This window comes from Magnolia sinica, chromosome 10 (genome assembly GCF_029962835.1).
Source record: "Magnolia sinica isolate HGM2019 chromosome 10, MsV1, whole genome shotgun sequence".
Lineage (NCBI taxonomy): Eukaryota > Viridiplantae > Streptophyta > Magnoliopsida > Magnoliales > Magnoliaceae > Magnolia > Magnolia sinica.
In genome coordinates this window covers 36,537,553-36,550,855 of record NC_080582.1, presented here as the reverse complement: position 1 = coordinate 36,550,855, position 13,303 = coordinate 36,537,553, and the positions used below count along the sequence as shown (strand labels likewise).

At 40.0% G+C, this 13,303-nt stretch overlaps 1 protein-coding gene across 3 annotated transcripts in view; it reads right to left on the bottom strand.

The window, feature by feature from the left end:
* Positions 1-8,361, bottom strand: part of LOC131258304 (uncharacterized) — a 59,950-nt gene extending 51,589 nt beyond the window's left edge. Inside the window, exons 1-5 of one of the 3 annotated variants that reach the window (XM_058259534.1) lie at positions 8,179-8,361; positions 7,922-8,091; positions 7,756-7,818; positions 7,603-7,622; positions 6,790-6,834 (exon numbers count right to left, since the gene is read on the bottom strand). In XM_058259534.1, coding sequence (XP_058115517.1) covers positions 6,790-6,834; positions 7,603-7,622; positions 7,756-7,818; positions 7,922-8,091; positions 8,179-8,251 — 371 coding nt within the window. In that variant the 5' untranslated portion in view covers positions 8,252-8,361. The remainder of the gene's footprint in view (positions 1-6,789; positions 6,835-7,602; positions 7,623-7,755; positions 7,819-7,921; positions 8,092-8,178) is intronic. The other 2 variants (XM_058259535.1, XM_058259533.1) reach the window with 2 other exon arrangements.
* Positions 8,362-13,303: the final 4,942 nt, after the last annotated feature.

Sequence of the window (13,303 nt, the reverse complement as noted above, 5' to 3'; positions counted from 1 at the left end):
TGTCTACAGATCGCGATGCTGATGAACATCGACGAGGTAGTACACAAGGTCGAAGTTACGAGTGTACTGAGTCACGATATAGCCAGCTGGAGGAGGGTACATCTAGTGGTGCACCGGTCCGGGAGGTCCGGAATATCAGCAGGCTCATGGTCCCGGTTATTATGATGGATATTCTTATGGTCAATTGGATTATGATTATGCTATTTATACTGAGCCTGTTCCATCACATTCATGTTGGAGTAGTCCTGATCAATATCCATATGATTATGATATCCAGATCCAAATCCAAGTTACTCATCACAGCAGACGCACTCTCGATCTCAAGATTCTCAGTAGCCTGAGTATGGGCACCAGTATCAGTATGGCTATTCGACGAGCACTGGTGGATATCCTTACTCGGGGTCAGAGTCGTTGCCCAGGTAGGATCAGTCATCCTCTGGTTTCCTTGATATAATATTTCCTTCTGGCACTGGATATTATGGATATGCAGATGCAGCACCTACACCTATTGGACAGCCTCAGCCTGACGATGACGATAATATGGAGGTCGAGCAACCACAAAAAAGCAGATTTTCATTTTGGTGGTGACTTGTGATTGTGAGTATATATTTGTATTAAGGTAAGCATTTGCAGCAAACAGCTCACAACAGTATTATTGCAAAAAGCCAAGCACACACTTGAAACTGCCGAACTTGTATTTAAAATAGCTCCCCTGACAACTAATCAAGTAATCCTTAATCAAGTTATAGGGGAGTATATCAGACGCTATTAATTTTTTTTTTTTTATTCTTAACTTGTGGTTGACAGGTCATAGACAGGAATTACAGTCACGTCCACAGGTATGTTCGAGAAATTCCTCAAAAATAATTGCAAACACCTAATGTAAGATATTTTCATATTACATTCATTCTAATATATCTATCATTGATAGTAAATAGTTAGAAAATTAAATATATGAATTTTGTAGTCAAATTCAGGTTATCTGGTTCATAAATTCATCAGACAGTCTGATACAACTTCTCACCAAAGAGTGGACCGTTACACTACCATAAACATGTTCCAATTTATAAATGAATGCATATTTGGAATGCTTAGAATATTCCGGATTTAATCCATATTTTTTCATATTTTTTTGCAAAAAAAAAAATTGCGCCGTTACGGGCTGTTACACCCCAGTATCGCTGTTATGCCCCTGTATTCGTATCGGTTTTGGAGGTCACCGATACCGATACGGAATACCTTGCCTATAGTAGTATGTTCCCCACTACAGGATTCCATGGGAGATGTTAAAAGGATACATATGAGACAAGTATGATGCACATGTCTAGGACAGGCAATCCTTAAGTGGGCCGACCCCACATGTGGCAACAACACATCAACCCTCTATCCACCACCTCTCCCTTCTACTATTTAAATATAGGGAGAGGGAGGGGTACAGTGTGCGTACAGCAACAGAGAGTGAAATTGTGACTTTACCACTACAAGCAAAGCTTGAAGATATGTCTAATGTCCTTAAGAGGGGTAAATGAGACTTTTCAAATTTTATTTAAACTAATAAAATGCACTTATTTCTAAATACACAAGTAAAGAATTCTAAGTGATAAGAAGTGCATAAACATAGTCTAATCTGTTAAACACATCATTCATGCATTTTGACAAACATGTTTGCTGCAGAAATTAAACAGAGTATAGTGTTCAGCCAAACATCACAAATAAGGAATTAAATCATTCACCACAATGCACACGATGTATAGTGGTTCAACTATGTGCCTACTCCACTGCCGGTTGACCCACTCTCTCTTATAGTGTGCCGGATTTCACTATTCAGATGGTTTTAAATGAGATTCACCATAAACCTTCACAACCTATACAAAGTCAACATTTTTCATCCATCAATGGCCTACACAAGGTCTTATCAAGTGTTGCACAAGAACTTGAGAAGTCCTACACAAGGACAACAAAATGTACTCTCCTGTCGAAGGTTACACAAGGACTTGTCAAGTTTGAAAATTCAAACTCTTAAACCCAATCCTACAGAAGGAATGGTTTTCAGACACAATGGACTCTTGGTACTTACGTAAAAGTGAGTGAGCCCAATTAAGCACTTTGATGAAGATCTTCTTGGATGATGAAGAATCTTCAGCTCCCTTGTACCGCAACTGGATGATGATGATTCGTTGAAGATGCCGAGATTATTGGGTCAAGGGTTTGGTGAAATCCTAACTAGGTATTGATGGGTCTTTAAGAACTAGTTAAGGATCATCATGGCTAAGCATTCAATGCCTAAGCATTCAATGCTTGATAGCATACAGATTTGCCAATTAAAGTGGTTGCTAGAGCATCAATGAATGCTGGAGTTCATTGTTCAATCTAAGTTTTGAATATTCCAATGATTGCCTTTAAGACAAGAACTGAATAATGAACTCCATGAGGAAAGAGAACTTGAGAAGATGGGTATTAACTGTCACAAAACTCTCTCAATAACTCACCAAATTGCTAAGAAATACCTCACATAAATATATAGAAAAGATTTCCAACGGTCAAAAAACGGACAGAAAACTGTCAAGTTCGATATAATCGAAAGGTCTTCGATGTCATCGAACCACCTTCAATGTCATCGCTAAAATCAACATAATATTCAAATTGTTGTTGCCAGTTTCAGTCGATGCCATCGAAGGTTGGCTTGATGCCATCGTAAAAATCTGATTTTCTAACCTGAGGTTACTGGACAATTTGGGGTCCAATTTTGATGCCATCGAACTAACCTTCAATGTCATCGAAGGTTGGTTTGATGTCATTGCAAAAATTCAGAATTTATATGATTTCTTGCTAGACAGTTTGAGCACATCTTCAATGTCATCGAAGTTAAGTTCAATGTCATCGAAGTTTAAGTTCGATGCCATCGATTTGACTTCGATGCCATTGTAAAAATCCAAATTTTCCTCAGTTACTTGCTAGGCAAATGGTACTCTTTTTCAATGTCATCTAAGTTATGTTTGATGTCATCGAAGAGGTCTTCGATGCCATCCAACTGGCTTCGATGACATCATAAAAATCCAGTCTATACTTGATTTCTTACTAGACAATTGGACCTCTAAGCTCGATCCCATCGAGATGGAACTTTGATGCCATCGAAAATGTCTGGTTTTAAAGATAGTTCATTTACACAGACATCGACCCTTGAAACTTTTTAGCATTTTTAAATATAGGTTTTCATAGATGGTTTTGGCTGGGTATAGGGCTATGTTTAGAGGGTTTTGGTATAAGGTTTGATGAGGTCTTGTATCTTTCTTACCTTGTATTGATTCAGTTGTCTTTAAACCTTCGAGTCTTCAATCTTTGTTCTTTTTAGGGCTCACGTGACTCTAAGACTCTTAATTCACGCGAATTAACAAACTAGGGCACTTTCAGAGATGATAGTGAAAGAAAGAGAGGGAAGAGGGAGTGAAGAGAGAGAGAGGAGCAATAGAAAGAGCAGAGAGAGGAGAGAGGAGTGAGAAAATAGTGTGTGCGCAGCAGTGAAGAGAATGAGAGAAATGAGGGCCCACTCCCGTACTTGCTCGGGGTCACACGTATATTGACATATACCATCGTCACCACCGAATTAGGCAAGTGAATTGGCTCGCCTTCCCCTTGTTTGGTTGATTTGAGCGGGCAGTCGATTTCTATGTTTCGGCTCCCCGATTTGGTAGTATAATTACTTCACTTAATCCGTAATAATAATCTAAATATAATGTGCCACATTTTCCACCTGTGCCCTACAAGAAGACAAGAGGGAGGGCTTTTCTTAAGATGCCTTGGATGATGTATGTAAAGAAAATTATGAAGAATGTCAGGAAATGCCCAAAACCTTTTAAATGTAGACCAAGTTTATGATGAAGGGAACATGAATCTCAACCCAAAGCATGAGTATTGAGTGACACTCTTGAATTTGATGTTTTGAAAGATGATGATATGCATCGTCATGGCACAGAGAAGACAGCTAACTCCAAATTGTTGAGTCTACGATGATGATGACAAGTGCATATGCATGAAGTACATGTTGGACAAAACCTTTATGCTCCATAGAAGTCATTATCATATATTGGATCATTAAATGTTCATACTTGATTATATCAATACCCTAACCAGAGGATTAAAGCAATACATAGGGCCAAATTTAATACACTTTGATTTACCAACGAGTAGGCCAACATAGGCCACATACCCCAGTGCTTTAGGTGGCATTAACCAAGGCCTATACAACAGAGCCCAAAGGATACCACCATGGGAGCCACTTGGATTATTGAAATTGGGGTGGGGGAGTTGTTGCACAATTGTGATTTTGGATTTTAGATCAATTTGATAGGTCATGTCCTAGCTAAACCATTGAGTCGTGACTAATGGTTGCTTTAGATCAATATGTTTTCAGCATATCATGCATAGCCTCCACCAACAATTTTGGCTAAACATTTAAATGGTAGACTAGAATAAGTTTTACAATCAGATAGACCAAAAGAAGAAAAGAAGTCAGACTTACCATTTTAACGGGGGCTTTGGAACTTGCCATGGTGGAGGCTCGCCAATAGAGTTATTCCATATATGAAGAAAATAGGAAGTGGCAGTTCATTCAAGTCAAACTAAGTGGTGGTTCCAGTTACACAAACCCTAATTATATCAAAATGATTTCGAGAAATATGGCAGCCTAGTACTTTTTATCCTGAAAACATATTGGCAACAATTGACAATGGACTAAAATTACCAACAAATACACGCGTGCACACCCACCCATCCACACATAGACGCACGCACGCATATATCTATATTAATATGTGCTTAGTTAGCAATCAATGTTTTATCGATTATCATACCATCTCATGATGATTCAACAGTATGGATTGCATGTGGCAGGTTCCCTTGGTGGACGATGACATGACCAAGAAATGTGCGGTACAAACTTGTGGAGGGATCTTGATTGATCGATGCATGGTTTGGATTCCCTAGAGGGCCTTTGGACCACATCATGATGGACCAAGTTGGACATGTCACTCTTGCGAGGGTTTATTAATGTGAAGATTGCATCTTGTAAAGATTGGCCGAATCTTATATATTCCCCAAGGATCCCACATTGTCCCTTAAGTGTGTATGCCTCCTAAGCTTTTGAGAAAAAGATAACCCTCTTTTCTTTTCGGACAAACAAAGAGAAAAGGATACAAAAATGTCTAGAGGGTGGGATGTGTAAGCCTAGGGAGACCATGAGGGTAGTTTCCACAGACTGACATCAAGATTCCTCTCTTAACAACTATAGCAAACAAGATCAAATCCAAAGAGGATGTGTGTCTTTAATTGATTAAAAGTTTATGTCATGATCCCATATAAACCATTTAGAAAATCCAGGGTGAAATCTTTTGTTATGCAAGTTCTCTTCACCCACAATTGAAGGTCAAGCTAACAGAAATCATTCCTTGGGAACTTTTAACACTGGGCTCCAGCAGGTACTTTTAACAACTGTGCAAGAATGCTTATTAGATTTGTTATCTTCTTGGACAGTAGATTCTTTCCATATTTCTTGACGAGATTTTTTCCATCTTTCTTGAAGGAATAGGTATTATTCACAACATGATGCATAGCATTTCAATCATATAGTCACAACCTACCAAGGAGAATGTGACAATGGTCCAATGAGGAGAGCGTGATGATGGTCCACTAAAATGTTAGCATACCATACAACTTGAGCAATAGATGTGAACAGAAGGCAGTGCTCATCCCCATATCTGAATCCCCACAGGAAATACCTTGGCAAGAAATAATCCAGAGAGAAATAAAATACAAATAATAATAATAATAATAACATTAGCCTGTTTATACTTGAGGGTGTGTGATGTAGTAACTTTTATTGGTGACAAATCATCCTATAGCTCTCTGAAGGATGACACAATTTGAACCTTGAGGACGCAAGTTCTTACCAATATACTGATCAAAGCCAATTTAAGGGTTCTATTCATGTCAAGAATTCCAGCAGCATCGCAAGCTTTTGGGTGTCAAACATGCAAAAAGGCAAAGAATAGAGGGACAACTACCTAAAACGGAAAGAAATTATAGACAGCCATGCCTATGTCTGCATTAAATCATAAAAGAAACACAAAAGATGGCTTATCAGAACTCTGATGCATGAAAAAACCTTCTAGAAATGGTGTTTTTATGTAGAGTAGCCAGGATTAGTATTACTTGGTAGTAACCTTTGAACGTTTGTAATTGGCATCAAAGTGACTTTCTTCAACTTCATAGATGATGGCATGGTTTGGGGAATGCGGGCCTATGTCATATAGTGATGGAAGCACAATCTAAGGGCGTGTTTGGATACATGGAATCCAAGGGAAAAGAAAGGAAATGGAGAATGTTTTCCATTGATGTGACACTTTGGGATGTTTGGATAACAAAAAAGAGAGAATTCCACAGTAATCATTGTACTTTTCCCAAGTAGCACAAGAAAAATATGTGACCATTGTCTCGCAAATATGAGATTTTCACTTGCCACCCAAATAAGACCTCCAATGTTGGAAGCCAAGAAAATAATGCTCACAGAAATAATGATATTTTTTCCCTTTCCATTTCCAATGCAATCCAAACATCCCCTATGGATTCTATCCATGAACTTCCATGGAAAGCTTTTAGGAGGTGATGACGCATTGAAGCGCGCGCGCGCGCGCGCACACACACACACACACCAAAAAAAAAGGCATTGAAAAATGCCACAACAAGAAAGAAAGATCATGACAGTGGGAAAGGAGAGAGAGACAGGAATCATACCTCAGTTTCTTGTTGAGCTCGAACATTTTTTTAATAAAATCATCTCTGCATGGACATGGGGAACACAATTATTTTGCAAGTAGGATTTTGTTTTTTCCTATAGACTATCTTTGTAACTCATTGAAAAACAAATGATGGACATGCACAGTCCAAACACAACTTTAGAGCTCCTCCGGATGGGGGTGACTCCCGATATTTTCAGATTCTTTCTCCGAAAGGATTTATACCAAAAATGCAGTAATCTAGTTTATCAAAAATGTCTTGGGTGCAAGCAGAAACACAATAGAAAGGCACCATCTCAAGGTTTGTTTCATTTCTTCTCCCAATCCAAATGAAGTGGACAGGGCTATCCAGTGTCAATCTGAATTGCCCCACATGCAAACATGCCCTATTTGCTCATGAAAACAAAATATCCAAGGCTGTGTCTAGATGCACAAAGTGAACTGAATTATTCATTTCCTGTTTAATCAAGAGGAAATGGCAATATCATCAATAATGAGTAGACCGCCCCCCAATTGCCGTTATGTTTCATTCAAGTGTCACTTGAGAGTAGCATGCTTGCAATATGGAGCCCAGACCCTAAATGTGATTGATAAATAGATTACTTCACTGTATTAGAAAAATAATTTACAATTCAAATTGATAATGCATCCAAACACATCCAAAAGAAGTGTTTTATATTTCCTCTAAACCAGAAAAATAGAATTACAAACCATATTTCTAAAACAATACAAACTTGCCTATAACTACTACCACATTTATATCCAAAAGAAGCAGCAGTTATAATTATCCCAGAAGTGTCGGAATCTGTACCGTGAAAATCCCTCGTCATTCTTTGAGCGATTCCGCCAGATCAATGTTACAGTCAAACAAGCCCACACATTCCACGAAAGAAAACAAGAGAATCAGATAAAGCGTAGAAAAAAAAAACCCTAAATCTCTGCTGAGCATGGAAAAGCCACAAACCTTAAGATGTCCTAAATCAGAACCAATCTTGGATATTTCTTCTTGCAGCAAACAAGTCCTGGCCTGGATCATTTCAAACAGAAGAGAGAGAAAGACAGGAAAATCAAAAGAAGCTGGCGAAGAAGTGCTTAGATGGACGAATGAAAAATCCACAAGGGATCGAGACCTCCTGTGCTTGAATTGAAGCTTCATTGAGAGACAATTCGACTTCCGAGCCCCTGAGATCATGCTCGGTCGTTTCCTTGCAGCGTTTGGCGTTTTCTAACACCGCATTGGCGGTGACTAGCTCAGTACGAAGCTCTGCAGAGCGTTTCCTGAGATCGGAAACCCTGCGTTCTGAAATCTCATGCAAGAGATTGGAAGGTAGAAAGTGAGAGAGAGAGAGAGAGAGAGAGAGGTTAGTGGAAATGAGCATATACATACCTCCTTGGGACTTCTCGGTGGCGAAATCCCGAATTAGAGAGAGGAGTTGCTTTTGGGAATCTCCTCCCGCCATCGATGGAAAGGCTTGTGGCTGCTTCCCGCTCTCGCAACTGCAGTCGGCCAGTTTGGGCAGAACAAATTAAAAAAAACTTTGAAAAACGAGAAATGCTGACAGCACTGTTAAGTATGTATAGTGCTACTGGTTGCATTGGGATACTCAGTCCAATACAGCAATCTAGTCTGTTCATTACGTCTAACGAACGTTTCATGGGCTACTACAAAAATCTCAAACTAATCTAACAGATATTAACCATTTGATCAGTGACCCTAAATATGAATGGTCAAAATCATTTATATAAAATAGGGTACGGTGATGCAGATTCGGGTGCGCCTCGATGTTTATCAGGAATCCATCCTGTCCATCCGTTTTGCCGGATAAGTCAGGACATGGCAAAAAACGACGCAACGCAGATGGGAAAAGATGGTTAGGTAAATGTTTACTGTTGAAATCTCCGTGAGTCTACTGTGATGCTCATGTGCCATTCATACGGTTCATAAGGTCATTATTATTAGTGTGAACTGAAAACATTTAAAAAATAATAATAAGCCTGATTCAAAACTTTCGTAGACCGCGAATGTTTCAACCGTGGAAGTTCAATCCTCCATTGTGCAGCCTACCTGAGTTTTTGATTTGCTTCATTTCTTGACCCATCTATTAAAATGATCCTGCATAATAAATGAATGGAGTGGATTAGGGAGTTTCAACACTGGGTCAAGGGTTCGAGTACCCATAGGTGGTGAAATTCCACTACCGCCTGCATGCGTGGGGTGTATGCGCGTGTTAAAAAAAAAAAAAAAAAAAAAAAAAAGAATGGAGTGGATTTTTCATAAATATCAAATTGTACCCCACCTGGCTTCTCATGTTAGGAAGTTCATGCAAAAGCCTTTTCACAGGAAATTCAAGTCCCTGGTGGAACGCAAATGCCCTGCTAAAGCGTTTGGCAGGAACTTCCCAAGACGGGGAAACGCAGTGGCAGGCACTGTTACGTTTGTAAGGACTAATTCATCTAGTTGAGCAGGTTATTTTAGAGAAATTTACTACTGTACGACCCATTTACGGCCCATTTACCCACTCAGGCCTACTACTTTTTATCTGACCAGAATAAGCCCCAGCTACACGGACGACTTGCCAAAGGTCAAAAATGCCCTTGCTTTTTCCTTCAAGTGGATCCGCTAGTCCTAGTTGTACGAACGGTTCAAAAGAGATCAAAGTTACATGGCCCCACACTTATGTATTTATTATATCCACAAGGTTCATCCATGTTTCCAGATCATTTGGGAGCATTATCAAAAAAAAAAAAAAAAAATTCATATTCAAAGATCAACTAGACCACAACACAAACACAGAGCAGCAGAAAATTGATTTTCACCGTTGAAACTTTTGTAGGGCTCACCATAACATTTATTTTCCATCCAATCTATTCATAAGGTCACAAAGACCTGGATGAAGAGGACAAACAAATTTCATAATAATCCAAAACTTCTGTGACCCCTAAAAGGGTTTCAACAGTAGAGGCTCAAAGCAGAATGGTAATGCCATATGCTATGGGTCAGACCTATGGCTACGAATTATAACCATAGCCATAGATAACATAATCCGTAGCCATAGAGGACTGTCAGGGGTGGGTTCACCGAACTAGCGGCCCCCACGCTAATTGCTGGCCTGTGAAATGCATAGAAATGACCCTGATGTGAAGCGAATTGACCGTGAAATGCATGGAAATGACCGTGATGTGATACGGAATTGACCGTGAAATGCGTGGAAATGATCGTGATGTGAAGTGAATTGACCGCGAAATGCATGGAAATGACCATGAAGTGAAGGGAATTGACCGTGAAATGCATGGAAATGACCGTGAAATGATACGGAATTGCCGAAAATGACTGTGAAATGCATGGAAATGACCGTGAAGTGAAGTGAATTGACCGTGAAGTGAAGGGAATTGACCGTGAAATGCATGGAAATGACCGTGAAATGAAACGAAATCGCCGAAAATGACTGTGAAATGCATGGAACTGACCGTGAAGTGAAGCTAATTGGCCGTGAAATGCATGGAAATGACAGTGAAGTGAAGGGAATTAACCGTGAAATGCAGGGAAATGACCGTGAAATGAAACGGAATCGCAGGAGTTGACCGTGAAGTGAAGCGAATTGACCGTGAAATGCATGGAAATGACCGTGAAGTGAAGGGAATTGACTGTGAAATGCATGGAAATGACCGTGAAATAAAACGGAATCACTGAAAATGACCGTAAAATGCATAGAAATGATTGTGAAATGAAGCAGAATCGACCGTGAAGTGCATGGAAATGACGGTGAAGTGAAGGGAATTGACCGTGAAGTGCATAGAAATGACCGTGAAATGAAACGAAATCGCCGAAAATGATCATGAAATGCATGGAAATGACTGTGAAGTGAAGCGAATTGACCATGAAATGCATCGAAATGACCGTGAAGTGAAGGGAATTAACCGTGAAATGCAACAAATGACTGTGAAATGAAAGGGAATTCTCCTTCACGATCATTTTCAGCGATTCTGTTTTATTTCACGGTCATTTCCGGCGATTCCGTTTCATTTCACGGTCATTTCCATGTACTTCACGGTCAATTCCCTTCACTTCACGGTCAATTCAATGCATTTCACGGTCAATTCTGCTTCACTTCACGGTCATTTCCATGCATTTCACAGTTATTTTTGTCAATTTCGTTTTATTTCACGGCCATTTCCATGCATTTCACAATCAATTCCCATGACTTCACGGTCATTTTCATGCATTTCACGGTCAATTCGCTTGACTTCACGATCATTTTCATTCATTTCACGATCATTTCCCTGCATTCCGTTTCATTTCATGGTCATTTCCCTACATTTCACTATCAATTCCCTTCACTTCACGGTCATTTCCATGCATTTCATGGTCATTTTCGGCGCTTCCGTTTTATTTCACGGTCATTTCCATGCATTTCACGGTCAATTCACTTCACTTCATGGTCATTTCCATGCATTTCACGGTCAATTTGCTTCACTTCATGGTCATTCCCTTCACTTCAGGGTCATTTCCATGCATTTCACGGTCAATTCGCTTCACTTTATGGTCATTTTCATGCATTTCACAGTCATTTCCGGCGATTTTGTTTCACTTCACGGTCAGTTCTATGCATTTCATGATCAATTTGTTTCACTTCACGGTCATTTCCATGCATTTCACGGTCATTTTCGACGATTCCATTTTATTTCATGGTCATTTCCATGCACTTCACAGTTAATTCCCTTCACTTCACAGTCATTTCCATGCGTTTCACGGTCAATTCGCTTCACTTCATGGTCATTTCCATGCATTTCATGATCATTTTGGGCGATTTTGTTTCATTTCACGGTCATTTCCATGCATTTCACGGTCAATTTACTTCACTTCACGATCATTTCCATGCATTTCACGGTCATTTTCGGCAATTTTGTTTCATTTCACGGTCATTTCCATGCACTTCACGGTCAATTCCCTTCACTTCACGGTCATTTCCATGCATTCACTGTCAATGCTCTTCACAACAGGGTCATTTCCATGCATTTCACGGTCAATTTCGACAATTCCGTTTCATTTCACGGTCATTTCCATGCATTTCACGGTCAATTGCCTTCACTTCATGGTCATTTCCATGCATTTCATGGTCAATTCGCTTCACTTCACGGTCATTTCCATGCTTTTCATGATCAATTCCGGCGATTCCGTTTCATTTCACAATCATTTCCATGCATTTCATGGTCAATTCCCTTTACTTCACGCTCATTTCCATGCATTTCATGGTCAATTCGCTTCACTTCACCATCATTCCATGCATCTCACGGTCATTTCTGGCAATTCTGATGCATTCCACAGTCAATTCCATGCATTTCATAGTCAATTCCCTTCACTTCACGGTTATTTCCATGCATTTTACGGCCAATTCCCTTCATTTCACGGTCAATTACATGCATTTCACGATCAATTCCGGCGATTCCCCTTCACTTCACGGTCAATTCCATGCATTTCACAGTCAATTCCCTTCGCTTCAGGGTCAATTTAATGCATTTCACGGCCAATTCTCTTCACTTCATGGTCATTTCCATGCATTTCATGGTCAATTCCCTTCACTTCACAGTCAGTTCCGTGCATTTCATGGTCAATTCCCTTCACTTCACAGTCATTTCCATGCATTTCACGGTCAATTCCGGTGATTCCCCTTCACTTCGCAATCAATTCCATGCATTTCACGGTCAATTCCCTTCACCTCACGGTCAATTCCCTTCAGCTCACAGTCAATTCCATGTATTTCATGGTCAATTCCGGCGATTCCCCTTCACTTCACGGTCAATTCCATGCATTTCACAGTCAATTCCCTTCACTTCATGGTCAATTCAATGCATTTCACGGTCAGTTCGCTTCACTTCACGGTCATTTCCATGCATTTCACGGTCAATTCCGGCGATTCCCCTTCACTTCACGGTCAATTCCATGCATTTCACAGTCAATTCCCTTCACTTTGCGGTCAATTTGATGCATTTCACGGTCAATTCCCTTCAGTTCACGGTCAATTCCATGTATTTCACGGTCAATTCCGGCGATTCCCCTTCACTTCACGGTCAATTTCATGCATTTCACAGTCAATTCCCTTCACTTCACGGTCAATTCAATGCATTTCACGGTCAAATCGCTTCACTTCATGGTCATTTCCATGCATTTCACCGTCAATTCCGACGATTCCGCTTCACTTCACAGTCAATTCAATGCATTTCACGGTCAATTCCCTTCACTTCACGGTCATTTCCATGCATTTCATTGAATTGACCGTGAAGTGAAGGGGAATCACCAGAATTGATCGTGAAATGCATGGAATTGACCGTGAAGTGAAGGGAATTGACCGTGAAGTGCATGGAATTGACCGTGAAGTGAAGGGGAATCGACGGAATTGACCGTGAAATGCATGGAAATGACCATGAAGTGAAGGGAATTGACGTGAAATGCATTGAATTGACCGTGAAGTGAAGGGAATTGACCGTGAAATGCATGGAATTGACTGTGAAGG